Source organism: Neopsephotus bourkii, unplaced genomic scaffold, assembly GCF_033783945.1.
Source record: "Neopsephotus bourkii isolate Nb327-2 ecotype Australia unplaced genomic scaffold, CSIRO-AGI_Nbou_v1 NB_616, whole genome shotgun sequence".
Taxonomy (NCBI): domain Eukaryota; kingdom Metazoa; phylum Chordata; class Aves; order Psittaciformes; family Psittacidae; genus Neopsephotus; species Neopsephotus bourkii.
The window spans coordinates 1826788-1843825 of NW_026901116.1; the positions used below are offsets into that span (position 1 = coordinate 1826788).

At 44.5% G+C, this 17038-nt stretch overlaps 1 protein-coding gene across 1 annotated transcript in view; it reads right to left on the reverse strand.

The window, feature by feature from the left end:
- The window catches only part of ATRN (attractin), a 178462-nt gene that overhangs the window by 44517 nt on the left and 116907 nt on the right, over positions 1 to 17038 (reverse strand). The window contains exon 25 of the mRNA XM_061351927.1: positions 3516 to 3577. Within this exon, the coding sequence (XP_061207911.1) occupies positions 3516 to 3577 (62 nt within the window). The remainder of the gene's footprint in view (positions 1 to 3515; positions 3578 to 17038) is intronic.

The following is a 17038-nucleotide window of genomic DNA, read 5'->3' on the forward strand; positions in this document are numbered from 1 at the left end:
GGAAAGGCAGAGAGAGTTGGGACTGTTCAGCCTGGAGAAGAGAAGTCTCAGGGAGACCTTGTCACCATGCTCCAGTATTTAAAGGGTGGCTCAAAGAAGACAGAGACTCCCTTTGGACAAGGATTCCCATAGAAAACACGAGGGGTGATGGGCACAAGTTACTGCTGGGGAGATTCCCACTGGACCCAAGAGGAAAATATTTGCCAGTGACAGCAACCATCAGCATAATCTTCCCAGAAGTAGTGACTTCACAGTGCTGGACACTGTTAAGATTGGGCTGGACAGGGTGCTGGAACATCTGGTCCAGGTGATGCTTTGCCTGGAAAGGTTGGACCAAATGATCCTTGAGGTCCCTTCCAACCTGGGATTCTGGGAAGATCTGTTAACCCAGGACATGTGTAAAGTAAAGAGCTATGCTATGAAAAGCAAAGAGGAGGAAACAGAAAAACCCAGTTTGCCCGCAATTCATTCAGCTCTGCAAATGTTAACATCATTGCTCCTGCAGCTCCAATTACAATGCAGTATTAATGACCCCGTAACTGCACCGTTCTACCCAACCTTTATCCACTGACATTTTCACAGCTTGAAATAAAACACTAACGTGATGCAACGTAAGTACTGGTAACACACAGCCACATGCTCAGCTTTGTACTGAACGCTGACTCCAGAAGGAGCTCCACAAGTATAACAGCACCTTCAAATGTAAGGAACACGCCTCCTCTAACCCACAGTAGTCCGAACGCTTCATGACATGGAAATCGAATCCAGCAGACCTGTTTCATCCTGCCCCATACTGATGCTGTTTATTATACAGTCAGGTTTCTGGCTTCTCCATCAAATTAGGTGCCTCACCACGTCCAGCCAATGCCTGAGATACTCCATGAACTCAGCAGTGCTGGAGTGTGGCAATCCAGCTTGGTCTGCAGTGCTCACTGGAAGGCCTGACTTGACCTCAATCATCACCAATGTCAGCAATGACACTGAAAATCTAACCCTCATGCTTCACTACATGGTTCCCCATGCAGCTCAAAGCACAGCTGTTTCTTCCAGCAGCATGGTGGAAGAGCACATTTAAGATGAGGTTACAATGGAGGATGCGGCCTCTAGAAGATGCAGTGTGCCACAGCATCACCAGCACAGAAAAAATCCCCTGAACTACCTGCAGAATGGCAAAATGAAGCAAGAGCCTTGAACATGCCAATAGAAAGTCATTCTAAACATCCATTTTCCAGAACAAACTCTTTTTGTGTCCATTATGGTAAAGCATGGACCAGGTTGCCCAGAGCTTGTAGATGTGCCATCCCTGAAGGTATCCGAGGCCAGGCTGGATGTGGTTCTGTGCAACCTGATCTAGTTGAAGACATCTCTGCTCATTGCAGAGGGGTTGGACTAGATGACCTTTGAAGGTCCCTTCCAACCCAAACTATTCTATGGTTGTACTCCAAGTACTGATATGTACCTCAGTTTCCTAGTTAGAGGTGGCCTGTGTCCCAAAGGTGGTTTTACCAACTGTCTTTAGGCTTTGCAGGAAACATTTTCATTGCCTCTACTCCGTGTGCAAATGTTCAGCCAACTCCATCTCATTAACATCACAGGGGGCTATCAGATATTACTTATTTATGATCTAACTTGGATTCAAGTGTAATTACGAAAGGCACCCTGGAGCATTAAAAATGCCAGCGTTTCAATAGTTTCCCCTACAAATAGCAGAGATGGATCATGCTGTTCTAATATACTGCTTAATTAGTGAGTTGTAAAATGAAAGAGAGGAAAAGGAACTAAGCAGTAGCTACAGTTAAAGAATCAAAGCGCTTTTAACACATCATAAATGCTTCCTTGGAAAACACCAGTAAACTCTCTTCTCCCAAATACACATTTCTTACTCCTTTGGCATAGTAGGATCTTAATACTGCAACATTACTTCTCAAGGAGACCCATGATAGCAATGATGGAGGGAAGGAAAAGCACTGTTGACTATCTTCAGCCTCACTGACTGTTGGACATGTATTTTCAGCTGCATGTGCACATTGGGATACATAATTCACCTTTCTTCTGCTTCAAACTGTGATTATCTTCCAACAATAGAACTGGAGGAATCACTCTTACTGAAGAGCTTCAAACTCTCATAGGCAGGTGGATCTGGGTCTGGAAAGAACTATGGGAGTTTGCAATAGTGTGGATTGATCTTATGCCTTTAAAAAGGAATTAAGGAACCAACTGTTTCTCCATTTGTCCTCCTTATAAGCAATTATCTGCCAACAGGATTTTTAGGGAAGACCTTGACTGTGATGGATTCAGCAGAACAAATGCTTAAGTCTGATCCAGAAGTAAGCATTTACACACCGTATCAATGGAAGCAAAGTGGTGATCCCAGCCTGTTGTTCATCTGGGATTGTACTAAAACACTTTCAGCTCTGCAAGCGCTACATCCTAAAAACATAACACCGATTTAAACCACTTGTCTGAAGGACCCATCTGAAGCTCCTTGCTTTAACTAAACTTAGCATGGAATCCTTGGCAGTGTTCAAGGCCAGGCTGGATAGAGCCCTGGGTGAGATGGTTTAGTGTGAGGTGTCCCTGCCCATGACAGGGGTTTGGAAGTGGAGGATTTTAAGGTCCTTTCCAACCGAAACTGTTCCATGATTCTAAGATACTATTCCCACTGCTCATTTTTAAATGGGCATCATATTGCCTCCCTTAACCATGTTTTAAGATCTGAAGTACTGCTTACTCCATGTGTATCCCTTCAAGGGACTTCTTATTGATCAAGTATTGGTTTATATATGTGGAGTATTAACAGGTCCTAAAACAGAGGCTAACACAGTAGATTTTGAAGCCTTAGAGAAATGTTCTGCTATGCTTCAGGAGCTATTTAACCTCTTTGTTAGGGCTGTATTCTTTCTGAAGGCTGGAAGACAAAACAAGTATTGAAACTGAGTCTGTTGGTTCCAACTCCTGTGGAATCAACCATTTGCTTCACACCACAAATGAACTTCACCAAGCAGGTCTTGAAGGACAGGAGGGTGTTTAGCTTCAACGTTGAAATGTATGCGTGTATTTAACTTGACGTGCTTTCAGAGTCCAGCTGAAAACCAAAAGGTGCCACCTAAAGAGCCTGAAATCAACCCATGCTTAACTCTGCAAAATCACTTCCTTACTTCATGATTTGTGTCAAGTAAGGTACGAGCATCTGCAGCTTCTGTAAGTCACACGTTATTCGTATGGTAGTAACTCAGGAGGTGTCTTCTATAGCACTTTAGAAGTTCTCCATTTCAAAACGCCTTCCCCACCTCCAAACTCCCCTTCCCTGCATGCACAGCACAAGATGCACAGATGGGTATCCAATTTTCTCAGCATATTTCCTCATTAAATACTTTACACATAGTGGAGATTGCCATTTTCTGGGCTGTGATGCAAACAGGATGCTTAAGCAAAAAACCCATAACCACAGAACACCAACCACCCCACTCAAACCCAAAGAGCTTTCCTGAAGAAGAAACATAAAGGAGAAGTACCTGAAGAATGTCACAAAGAACTGTACCAGGTCCATAAAGTTGCTGTGCTGCGAGAATGCAATCTGCAAGAGAAAAACAAATGCTTTCAATTACTGAAAAGGAAATTCATATTTCAGCTGCCTTGTTGCTGGGCTGGAAAATGACAATAAAATACACCTTTACCTCAGGCAGTTAACGTTTTTGTTAATTTGGGAATAGCACTGAAATATTCCGAGGGAAAAGAGAGCAAACTGTAAATTCCCATCATTTTGAAACCATATATCCAAGAAATGAGCCTAAACAAGGAACATCTCTCCCTGCGATGTCCCAGGAATACCCTTCAGTGCACATTAACTACCATGGGGAAACTAGCTCAAAAAGTTAGAACACAGGAGTTTTATGAAGCTAGAAACAGAGCAGCTTTAATCAGGGTACACACAGCAACCCAAAGTACAGCATTACAAGTTCCACACACATGCTCCCATTCAAGCAATATTCATACATTGAAATCTCCTTGAATAAGGAACTTACACCGAGAGCAGCAAAGAGGCATGAAACACAGAAGATAATAGATACTGTAAAAACAGCTATGGCATTCATCTTAACTCACTTTCCTCCAATCCACTCCTGCTGCAAAGGAAAGTGGAAAACAACCGAGTATTTTGGATGGAAAACAGAGGGAAGAAAGCGAACAGGAAATTGGGAGGTGGTCGGAGGCAAAGGGAAAGATTAGGGAGCCTGGTTGAAAATCACAAAGCCGAGGGGAGGCAAGCCAACAGAAAGGCAACCTCTGCAATATTAGGAATCAGAAGTTCTTTCCAGGTACCTCCTATTTCCTCTGACTATCAATCTCAGCACACCAACAGGGCATTAACTCTTTCAGGAAGGAACTGAGCTGCTTTCAAAGTCAAACTGAAAGCTGCACTTCCCAAAGTTTTCGTGGGTATTGAACTCATTTAAGGCATCATTCTCTGTTCTTTATTTCCTTAATAAACTGCATTTCACGGTACCATTAGCATAAACACAAAACTCCCCTCCCAGCAAGAGTCACATTCCAAAACTGACAAATACATGCAGAAGGAGTTGTTGCTTGGATTTCTCTTGCTCTAGAACACCTTCTCTCATCGTACTTGCTTTAAATATCCACTGTCACTTGGCACAGAAGCTGCCCAAAACAATTTTCTTGTAAACATAATGAAATGCTCTAAAGCTTAAAAGCTTTTTACAGTGCATAACTTCGGTTTCGCTGGAAAGGGAGCTCCAAACCTGCGGACCAGATGCTTGGGACCTCAGTTACTGCAGCCTACAAAATCAAGAAAACACATAGCTTCTTGCTGATCTTTAGAAAGTGCTTCCCAATAGCTTTTCCAATTAGAAAAAGAGAGCATGATTTCACTGTGTGCTCTAAAACGCAGAGAGATGGTTTCATATTCACGGAGCGATTCTGGTACTTCTTTAAGGCAAAGAATTTCCTCCCTAAAATCACAGAATCATAAACTAATTTGGAAAAGACCTTCCCCATCATTAAGTCCAGCCTTTACCCAAGGACTGCCCAAGTCCACCAATATCACATCCAAAACCACAACCATATGCTCAGCATATAGAACTATGGCTTGAGAATAACTATGATGCTGACCGACTATAAAAGATGCATTTCAAAACAAGGACCTTATTATGTACCAACAGCTTATATTCAAAACTAAAAGCACAAAGACCTCATTAACAGGCCAGTCCTTTGAAGACAGATAGACCAGTTTCTGTGATGGAAACCAAAGCCTGCTCCAAATTAGAGGGAGAAGAAACAAGTATCTGCTCATTTGAAGAAAGGTTCTATGAAAGATTAATGAGGCTGAAATCTCATCTCTCAACTCACCAGAGAAGGGCTCCTCATTTTTTGATAATACAATTGTAGGAAACCAGTAAAACAGAGAAGGAAAATGTGGGTTTCTTCACACAGAAGCACTATAAATGCTTTACCCGTGCTGGTTCTTCTCCCTACCTGTTGGAGCTCTTCTCTTGCAAAGACCAACTGAGGATCTGTGCCTCATACGTGTGTTACAAAAGCAAGAGCCTAGGTTGGTTTCTGCAATTTACTTCTCACAAGCTGAAAACACTTTCTGCTATTAAACCTGACCAATCTGTGTCACAGGCAATTTAGTATCATAATTGTTAATGGTTTGCTTACTTAGAGCTTAATTTCCCCTAATATAATCTGTTCCTAGGACTTAATTAATTCAGTTACAGGGAAAGTTTGGTTAGAAATAGCTGTGAGAAGTAGAAGGTTCAGTCTGGATACAGGAAAAATATGGTACAAATTCCTTTGCAGTATGGATTTTTAATTACGTTTAAATGACAGTAGGAGATTCATTTAACCATTCCCCAAGCAACTCGTTTTGTACCAAAGGAATAAGCAGCGTAAAAAGCAGGAAAACACCGTGTATCTCGTGCTGGGGGCTGGGAGAGCCTCCACCAGGTACTGAGCAGAACTTCAGCTCAGTTGCAAAATCAAACTGCCACTTTCATAACATCCATGTCATAGAAGCATGGGATGCTTTGGGTTGGAAGGGACCTTAAAGCTCCTCCAGCTCCAACCCGTGCCATGGGCAGGGACCCCTTCCACTGGAGCAGCTTGCTCCAAGCCCCTGTGTCCAACCTGGCCTTGAACACTGCCACAGCTTCTCTGGGCACCCTGTGCCAGTGCCTCAGCACCTTCCTTCAAGGATGCTTTATACTACATTCTTAGGAATAAATGCAGCATCCTCAAGCAGGGGAGATGAAAAAACACCCCAAATTTAATTACATTAATTCCAGGGAATATTATAAAGCCGGTATTTATCTGATCTGAAGAAGTACCTGCAAAAGCAAACCAGCGGAGCACGCTTCTTTTAATGCCCCATCCTTTGAAGTACGGCAGAAATCTGGCTGCTTTCCAAATGAACAGAAATCGCTGGCTATAGAGCGGATAAAAGCATAAAGTTCTGAGCTTTGTTTTCTTCCTTATTTGATTAGCATAAAATATTAAGCCAAGGAAAAAATCTGGCTGCCTCTACACCTCAAAAGCGCCCTGGTTTTGTAATCAGCACGCACACATGTCAAAGGAGTTAACGGCCAAGTACTCGGCCACAAAATCTTCTGAGTAAAGGAAAAGCAATTTGAACCCAACTGATGTTCCAGTAACAGTTGGTATTTCAAACTCCAAAGGCTTCTGGAGTTAAAACTAAAGCCTATGACTACTATCGGTTTTGACAAACAAATTGGGACAATTAAAGCCCAAGAGCTAGTTTGCATTAGTACCTGGGTTTGTGCTTCAAGAGAAAGGAAACCTGAGAATCATTCCAAGAGCACAATTCTGTACCCAAAATGGGTCCAGCTGACTCACACTCAAGTTCTTATTTTGAAACAAGTTCCCTTGAAGCCTGGAAATGCAACCGTAATATTATTTAAGCCTCGGTTCTTTTGATTCCCACATGCTTTGAAGTCATTAAGAAGTACTTGAATTTCACATACCTCTAAGAAAAAAATACACCAACCCAATGAGAAATGCTGTAGGAATACAGTTTTTCATTAAATGAAGCAAGAAACAAATTTAAGTAACTCCTCTCACTTAGCTGTCATATATATTATTAATGATATATATATGTATGTGTGTATCTATCTATCTATCTATCTATATATCGCACCACGATATAACCCTTCCCACTCGTGCTGAAATCATAGAATAGTTAGGGTTGGAAAGGACCTTAAGATCATCCAGTTCCAACCCCTCTGCCATGGGCAGGGACACCTCATACTGAACCATCTCACCTGAGGCTCTGATCAACCTGCCTTGAACACTGCCAGGGATGAAGCATTCACAGCCTCCCTGGGCAACCCATTCCAGTGCCTCAGCACCCTTACAGTAAAGAACTTCCTCCTTATATCTAATCTAAACTTTCCCTGTTTAAGTTTTAACCTGTTACCCCTACAGTCCCTAATGAAGAGTCCCTCCCCAGCATCCCTATAGGCCTCCTTCAGATACTGAAAGCTGCTCTGAGGTCTCCATGCAGCCTTCTCTTCTCCAGGCTGAACAGCCCCAACTTTCTCAGCCTATCTCCATACAGGAGCTGCTCCAGCCCCTGATCATCCTCGTGGCCTCCTCTGGACTTGTTCCAACAGTTCCATGTCCTTTTTATGTTGAGGACATCAGAACTGCACACAATGCTCCAGGTGGGGTCTCACGAGAGCAGAATAAAGGGGCAGGATCACCTCCTTGGATCTGCTGGTCACACTCCTCTTGATGCAGCCCAGGATACGGTTGCTTTCTGGGCTGCAAGCGCACACTGAAGCCGGCTCATGTTCATTTTCTCATCGCCCAGCACCCCCAAGTCCTTCTCCTTGGACTGCTCTGAATCTCTTCTTTGCCCAGCCTGTAGCTGTGCCTGGGATTGCTCCGACCCAGGTGTAGGACCTTGCACTTGGCATGGTTAAACTTCATGAGGTTGGCATCAGCCCACCTTACAAACATGTTGAGGTCCCTCTGGATGGCATTCCTTCCCTCCAGCATACATATATGTAAATACTGCACCACAACATAACCTTTCTCACTTGTGCTGGAAGTTTCTGTTATTATGAAGAAATAAAAGCCGAACTAATAACCAGAGCAGGGATGGAGTAAATCTCTCCCCAAAACGAAATAATTTCTACTACTCTACATAATATTCTAATATTATACAAAATATCAGTACTCCTAACCTAAACTTCCTAACTGAAGAACTCCTAATGTACTCAAGAATGGCATTTTCCTAACATATTTTGGTACATTTTGGGGATCTAAATGCTTTAGACAACACAAATGAAGACAGAAAACACTGTTTTTACAACTTTTCTTTTCCCTGCTAACAATTCAGGGACATTTATATGCTGTATTTTTGCCTTTCTCAACTGCTGTATCAAGTGACTCAGTATCAGTGCTGCCTTTCTTCTCAAACCCTACTTTGCATTAGGGATGAGGAAAACAGAAATGGGAAATGATATTTTCAACAGGACACACTCTTAGAATAGAATTATGAAGAAGAGAAAACTGGAAGTCTAATTAAGGTATGAAAGCAGAGAAGCACAACAGAGAAAGCACAACGTGAAGCAGGCTACGGAGCTCGGTGCTTGCTGTGCATTCAGGAGATATCAAAAGGTCCCTCCTGTTACATCCATTAACCTCAGCTAGCAGGTGGGAGGATGCTACAACACTCGTGTTTTGAATGTCTACAGGACCACACAGCATGGAAAAGGACAGGAATTCAGGGATTTGAGACTGCTTTGCTTTTATATGAATACAGCCCCAATGACAAAGTTAATGAATGAAGAAGTAGCAGGTAATAGCGAAAGCCTGAGAGCTCCATGGGCTCCCAAAGAGACAAAGCCAAAAGTCGAACAAGCTGCAGGTGACATGTATGTACATCTTCCTCTATTTCTTCCTCAGCATCTCCATTGCCTCTTCTTTTTATCCATTTTTATGGTTAGAGGCAAGGATTCAATCTGACCTTGGAGAACACAGACAAGAGTAGCAGGATGCTGTGACCTGAATGCTGAGTGCCTGTTCTGCTGTCAAAGGACCTGCTGAAAAACAAATGGGTTTTAAGTATTCTTGAACGATGCCAAAGTCATCAAAACATTCATTCTGCCCTCTGTGACAGTGATGGAGGGAAAAACTGCTCTTCTGCTCAGGAGAAACGTTCCCTGCTTCAGTTCTCCTTTAAACACAAATACAACACGCTCTAGTAAAACACACAGCAGAGAACATGCGTTGTTCTTGGTGCTCACCACACAGCAGGACCAGGGAGTCAAGTCCAACAGCCTGGGTGATGGGATTTCAAGGCACACTGAGCCAAGCCAGCAATCCAGCTCTACCACCTAAAAGGTGGTATCAGCTCTGCCACATGCTGCTGCTGCTGTTTTATGTGTTCACCAATATGGCCAGGTTGGACACGGGCTTGGAGCAAGCTGCTCTAATGGAAGGTGTCCCTGCCCGTTGCAGGGGTTGGGACTGGATGAGCTTGAAGGCCCCTTCTAACCCAAACCATTCCTTGATTCTATGATTCTATGGGTTGTCCAGGGAGGTTGTGAATGCTCCATCCCTGGTGGTGTTCAAGGCCAGGTTGGACAGAGCCCTGGGTGCCACGGTTTAGTGTGAGGTGTCCCTGCCCATGGCAGGGGGGTTGGAACTGGGTGATTTTAAGGTCCTTTCCAACCCTAACTATTCCATGATTCAGAGGTGGGAGATCCTGGAGAGTTTCTAACACAAACCCACACCTGATGGTGCAGGTGTGGATGTCAGAAGGAGTTGTGATGCTCAATTGCAAGTTGACAAATGCGAGTAAGGGATAACCATTCATAGCTGCAACACCAGCTGATCTGACAGCTAGAGGACCAGGAGACTTGGGTCATAGAAAGCATTTAAGTCCCAGACATAAATCCAGATTGAGCTGTCACTGCTTGCATTAAAAGAATTACTCACTGCTCATCAGAAGCTTAAAACCCAATTTGCATCCAAGCACACTCAACAGATTGCTGCTTTACATTTTGCAGAAGATAAACTTCTGCCTACTTGGTGCTGCTGAAGGGGCTCACAGGCTCAGATTTACATTCTACAACAAGCCACAATAAAACCCCCACTAAAACTTGATTTTCACACCTACAGCTACAAGCCACGCTGCTCCTGCGCGAAGGACCAATGAAAGAGATAAACGACTTACTCCTCGCTTGCTGCAATATTAACTAAGCCATTGAGCTTTATGGCACAAACACTTGATCCTGTGCAAATAGAAAACTTGGTTCACTTCTGAACTTACATGAGACGGGAATCGATTTACATTCCAATACTGTGCTGCCTTTCTGCAGCAGTCACAAATCGTCCCTTTTCAGCTAATTGGTGCAGTTGGCAGTTGGCTCCGAAATGCCAATTATAAAAGCTTTGTCTCCCCATGCGAACCCTCAGGTTGCTCTGCAGAGCAAAGATGGGCATAGCTGTCTGTATATTACAAAGAGTGCTCGAGACTGAGTCCCCCATTTCTCTGCATCAAAAGAAACTGCTACACAAATATGACAAAGGGGAAGTATTTGTTCAATAAACAGCCAGGGGTTGAAGAGTGATGCTCATCTAAACCTAAAGTGCACTAGCAAACAATGTTCTGGAAAGTCCCGTAATTGGAACAGCAATCTCAGCTCAGACCCTGCACACCTACTCATTACAGTCACCCAGCATCAAATGCCACAGGAAACATAAGGTAGGGCTGGAAAAAAATCAGTTCTGAATGTCAGGCAAATACAGTAAAGCTGAAGACTGTTCGCTCCCATAGACCTCTGCAGCATCAAGGCCAGGCTGGATGGGGCTTGGAGCAACCTGGTCCAGTCGAATGTGTCTCTGCCTGTGGCAGGGGACTGGAACTGGATGAGCTTTGAGGTCCCTTCCAACACAAAGAGGCCTGGGATTATATGATGGGAAAGGCTGATAAGCCTTGCTGCAGTGGGTTAAGAGGTACTGTCCCAGCTCTTCTCTCAACCAGGAGGTAAGCGGCCTCCAAGGAGGGTTAGAGAAGGAATTCACACCTATAATTCTGCCTCAGAAGTGCAAAGTGCAACTTCTCAGACTGATCTACAAGATGGTGACTTTCTACCAGATCCCTGTGTTTTGTGTTGCAGCAACAAGTCCATCCTTGCAGGTGACTCCATAGACACAGCAGCCAAAGTGACACTGAAGATGTAGGTATCAACTTCTAAAGAGTACTTCAGCAAAACCCCCCATTGGCTTTGTAAAGCTTGAGACAACATTCAGTGAAGAGGCAGAGAATGAGAGCACTTGAGAGGATGAGGAATAGATCCAACAACCTGAGATGGCCAAGTTACCATGGAAAACTCCATGAGGTCCCAGAGAAGCTGTGGCTGCCCCATCCCTGGCAGTGTTCAAGGGCAGGTTGGACACAGGGGCTTGGAGCAAGCTGCTCTAGTGGAAGGTACTCCTGCCCATTGGAGAAGGCTGGAACTGGATGAACTTTAAGGTCCCTTCCATGGGGAAGATGACTTCTAAGGTGCACTTCAACGCCCCCAGGCTTTGGTTCCCCAAAGCAAAGAGCACAGTACTCAAAGGACTCTGCTTCATTTGTGTTCCTGCAAACAAGTGAACCAGTTACTCAGTTGTTTCAACTTGTTGTTGTTGAATCCTGGTGAATCTTCACATAATCACTCACGCTTACGCCTGAAGTTAAAAATAGTGCATTTCATGATAACGGCAATTAAGTTCAGACAAATTACTATCATCAACTGGAGACAGAAACTAACAACATTAATCATTTCTAGCAGTAAATAGCACCACAGATTTCAGTGTAGAAAGGAAAATCTCCTTTGGGAGTATTTAAGCCTTTGGGAACAGAATTGAATGGTCAAGACTCCCCTAACCTCATATACTGCTGGTAGAAGAAAATCTGTGCTTACCCTTGGCCTCCCCAAAACCCAAGCATTGGTGAGGTGCCCACAAGGATAACTTTGAGTGCAAAGTTGGTGCTTGAAATTCAGAAGGAAAAGGGTGTTATTGCCCCAGAGCTGGATCAGGACTGCAAGTGGGGGGATGTCTCCCCAGAGCATAGTAAAGGGAGAGAACCACTTCCATGCCCTGCTGCTCATGCTCTGGGGATGCAGCCCAGGATACAGTTATCACATGGCTTTTGCCCCTAAACAACTCACTTCCTAAGAGCCTCTTTTTGTCCAAGAAGGGAATTCCTATTGCTTACAAACTCGTGTCTGCACTTATCCATGAAGACTGACCCATAGGTGTGGTAGAAGTCACCTGAAAAGGGATTCTTGGACCAATCTACGCTGCCTTGTTTAGTTCTGCAACATCTAAGCAACGGTACCTTTGCAAGCACAGCACAGAAACTTCACGCCACTGCTACTATAAATGTTTAACTAGAGGGAAAAACCTCTTTGCTAAATGGTCTTGCATAGTAAATGAAGTGCAGGTACAGAATTCACTCCTTTAAGAGGAATTCAGCTGAGAAAAACCATGCAATAAAATAAATAAAAATGTACATTTTCCACTGCTTGGTTTAAAAGCAGCAGCCTCCAAAGGGAAAGACTCATTCCGAATGTGTATACAACATCACACCTTATATTAGATCTCAGATGCATTTCTGCTGTTTCAAGTCACCCTTATCTTGGCAGTAGGGACCCTGCACCCATGTGCTGTCCTGAGCAACGGGATGGCTGCAGGAGGCTTGCAAGGGTGCATTTACCCAGGATGGGGACCCCAACACAAGCCCCAGCAGCAAAGCTGGGCTCACTCATAAAGCACAAAGCACTCAGCTTACATTACAGAAAGAAGAAAAAGGTTATAATCTGCAGCTGAGGATAACATTTTGGTTACAGAGTGAGCTTTCTTGTCACTCTGAGAGTCTTTAAAGAGAAAAATGCTGATGTGTTCCTTATTTTAGAGGGATGTGGATTTATACATGACTGCAAAAATAATTCTGGAGACAAGGCAGTTCTGAGCTACTTTGAAAAATACTAGTACACATAAAAATGCCCAAACCAAACTAATGCCCTAACTAGACACAGCAAGTGAGCTGCGAGCATTAAAGCACACCACTCTTCCCAGATGCAAGTCCTCAAAGAAGAGGACAAAGAAGTCCCCCAGCACAACAGGGACGTGGAGCTGTTGGAGTGAGGCCAGAGGAGGCCATGGAGATGCTGTGAGGGCTGGAGCAGCTCTGCTCTGGAGCCAGGCTAAGAGAGCTGGGCTGGGTCAGCCTGGAGAAGAGAAGGCTCCTGAAGGGGAGACCTTAGAGCAGCTCCAGTGCCTAAAGGGGCTGCAGGAAAGCTGGAGAGGGGCTTGGGACAAGGGCCTGTAGGGACAGGCCAAGGGGAATGGCTTGAACCTGCCCGAGGGGAGACTGAGCTGAGCTCTTAGGCAGAAGCTCTTCCCTGTGAGGGTGCTGAGGCGCTGGCACAGGGTGCCCAGAGAAGCTGTGGCTGCCCCATCCCTGGCAGTGTTCAAGGCCAGGTTGGACACAGGGGCTTGGAGCAAACTGCTCCAGTGGAAGGGGTCCCTGCCTGTGGCAGGGGTTGGAACTGGATCAGCTTTAAGGTTGTTTCGAACACACACTGTTCTATGAAATACCTCCCTGAAGTATCAGATGTTGCTGTGTGGACGCATTTGTGAAGGATCCCGTCCCTTGGCTTCGTGCCGAGCAGAGCTCTGACACCATCTGCATGCAGGAGAAGTTACGTTCGTCAGCATACCAACAATTTCTGCAGAGCTTCCACATGGAAAACGTTAAAACCTCAGCACACAACAGCTCAAAGATTCCCTCAGAACCTGGAAGTCCAGCAAAAAGATGAGCTTTACAGCTTACAACTACTTGTGCGTCAAAAGCTGAAAAGGATTAAAAGTTGCTTCCCTAAAGAGCTTGCAATGGAAGTACACAAGAGGGAATCAAGAACAGAAAGGAAAGCAAAGCAACAAATCCATTCTTTTTAGGCTACAAACTAGCTGACAGATGGAAATGGGCCAAACCTTATGTCTTGCATCATTTCTGACCAGACATAACACTAGGAACATACGACAGACCGAGCTCAGTGCTGCAGGGGGTATTAGTGGAGAAAAGCTCTGCCTCCTTCGCCAAAGATGCTTTGATTTCTCAGGATCGTGTGTGATGACAGATTAAAAATGTTTATCAATCTGTATCACAAAAGGCTTTGCAATGCACCAGCTGCAGGAGGCTCTACAGCAACTCAAAGTACTTTATATCCTTAATAAAATCAAGTAGTAAAGTAAGTACGTATATTTATATTCACTGCATATACAAACTATATATACAGTTCAAGGTAAAATAAGTACAGATTTATATAAATTACCAAATAAAAATACCTTTTAGTGACAATATTTCTCACATTACTGAGCAATACAGAAGCCACACGCTATTTCCAACCCGGTGTTCCATTACTATGTGAAGTGATGTGACATTAATAAAAAGTAAAAACTAAAGCCAAAATCACCTTCCAACTACCTATTTGGAGGGAGAAAAAAAATAAGATAAAAGAAGCAAAGACAGGCACAATAATCTGAAGTTTAACTCATTTTAGCATTTTTTAAATGTGAATGCTCCAGGAAGACCTCAGAGCAGCTCCAGTGCCTAAAGGGGCTGCAGGAAAGCTGGAGAGGGGCTTGGGACAAGGGCCTAGAGGGCCAGGCCAAGGGGAATGGCTTGAACCTGCCCGAGGGGAGACTGAGCTGAGCTCTTAGGCAGAAGCTCTTCCCTGTGAGGGTGCTGAGGCGCTGGCACAGGGTGCCCAGAGAAGCTGTGGCTGCCCCATCCCTGGCAGTGTTCAAGGCCAGGTTGGACACAGGGGCTTGGAGCAAGCTGCTCCAGTGGAAGGGGTCCCTGCCCGTGGCAGGGGTTAGAACTGGAGGAGCTTTAAGGTCCCTTCCAACCCAAACCATTCCATGATTCTATGTACCAGCATTCTTATGAAATGAAGATGCTGAGAGCTTTAATGAACATCCACAATCAGCAGCACCAGGAGCTTGATCTGTGTTTCCATCATAATACCAGAGCAAAGCCATGAGGTTCTTTGAAAGGTAACCTGATGCTGTGGAGCACCGTGTCTGAGCTCACGCAAGGACTGATCAAAGGGCTGCCTCATTCTGCAGCCTCAGCTTTGAGAGAGCTGGGAAGTCAGAAATCACAGCCTGGGCTGTTTTACTCATCAAGGTTTTATTTGTTGAGAGCCGCAGCTATGAATTTATGCTAAGGAAACCTTAATATGAAAAACATAACACTGCTGGGTAGGGAAAAATGATCAATCTACATATATAAGCTCTCATGTTGGCATTAAAAAAGGAGAGGTAGTTACTATCTACCACTAAGGGCTTTCTAGAACATCTATTTCACCACTGTGTCCTGAGAAACTTCCCAGTAAAGAGCTGAACTGACAAATCAATCTATTCTGATGTATTTCAATCCCCATAGTCAAAATAGTCATGTAGTTTAAAGATAGTTTGGGGCCAGGTATAGGAACCAGGATGGTGCTAGTCCCGTACACAAAATACTGTTTTAAGAAATAACTATACATGACACTCACAATTAAGGGGGTAAAAGGAAAGAAGAAACCAATTCAGGGGAAAATAACCCACCAAAACCCCCAGGTCATCCCAGAGATTTATTACACAGGGCTGCGATTGCACTACAGCCCTGATCCCAGCTCTCCACGCTGGTTGCCAAGGCTGTGGCGAGCAAGATTTGCCAATATGGTTAAAGGAAACACCATGGAATAGTAGGAAGTCAGGAAAGTAAGGGAGAGAAAAAGGAGCTTTAGTGACATTCCAGGAATGGCTTGTTTTGAACAAGAGCAGACCCGCAGAGCCATCTGAGGGCTTGTATTCCAGCACTGGTGGCTCTGTCTTCATGTCTGTTAGTTAAACAAGCCTGAGGCTTTTTGGTTTTCTCACCCAGGATACATTCCCCCCTCCATGATTTACCCAGGCTTTACCTACTGCTGCATTTGAGCCCGCTGGTTTCTTCTCTTTTATTAGCAGCGTGCTTTTCTCCTCTTCATTAACTCTGCTTACTATTCTTTGACTCTTTAAATAAGCTTTGGTACAAAAGGAAATATATCCAGCCCTTCTGATAGCTATAAAAGCTTCCCAGCCATGGCCCACATGGCTCGTTTTCTGAACTACATCTGAACCTGAGCTTTACATTTACATTCAGCCAGTGGCACACTGTATTTCCAAGAGCTATACAGCACCGAAGGTGCAAGCAGCCAGCACACCATCACACCCGGCATCACCCAGGAGAAATTACCTGCCTAATGTGGACTTTGCTTCCATAGAACATTAATTTGGAAGTGTTTTGATAGCATGCTTCCCAGCCCTGCATCTTAAAAGGGCAGAAAAAATATCCTTAAAAATAGGACAATCCATACATATCTTATGCTCATATCTGAAAAAAACACACCCATCCTAAGAAATCCTCCTGGTATTATTAAATCTGGATCTCAGTATGTGTCTCTCTGTTCTCGTCTTCCTTGTCTTAGTTATGCAGCTGATGTTTTGCAACAGCCATGAGGAGACTTCCAAAGCCTGCATGAAGGTGTTATAGTATACCTGGCAAACAACGCTACGCGAGCTACTGCACTTCATCCATGTATAGCACAAGTTGTAGACATAAACCCCCAAGATTTCAATGGGTAAACGGATAAAAGACCAATGCAACAACACAACACCCCAGAACCGAGTCCAGAGGAGGCGATGGAGATGCTGCGAGGGCTGGAGCAACTCTGCTCTGGAGCCAGGCTGAGAGAGCTGGGCTGGGGCAGCCTGGAGAAGAGAAGGCTCCTGAAGGGGAGACCTTAGAGCAGCTCCAGTGCCTAAAGGGGCTGCAGGAAAGCTGGAGAGGGGCTTGGGACAAGGGCCTGTAGGGACAGGCCAAGGGGAATGGCTTGAACCTGCCCGAGGGGAGACTGAGCTGAGCTCTTAGGCAGAAGCTCTTCCCTGTGAGGGTGCTGAGGCGCTGGCA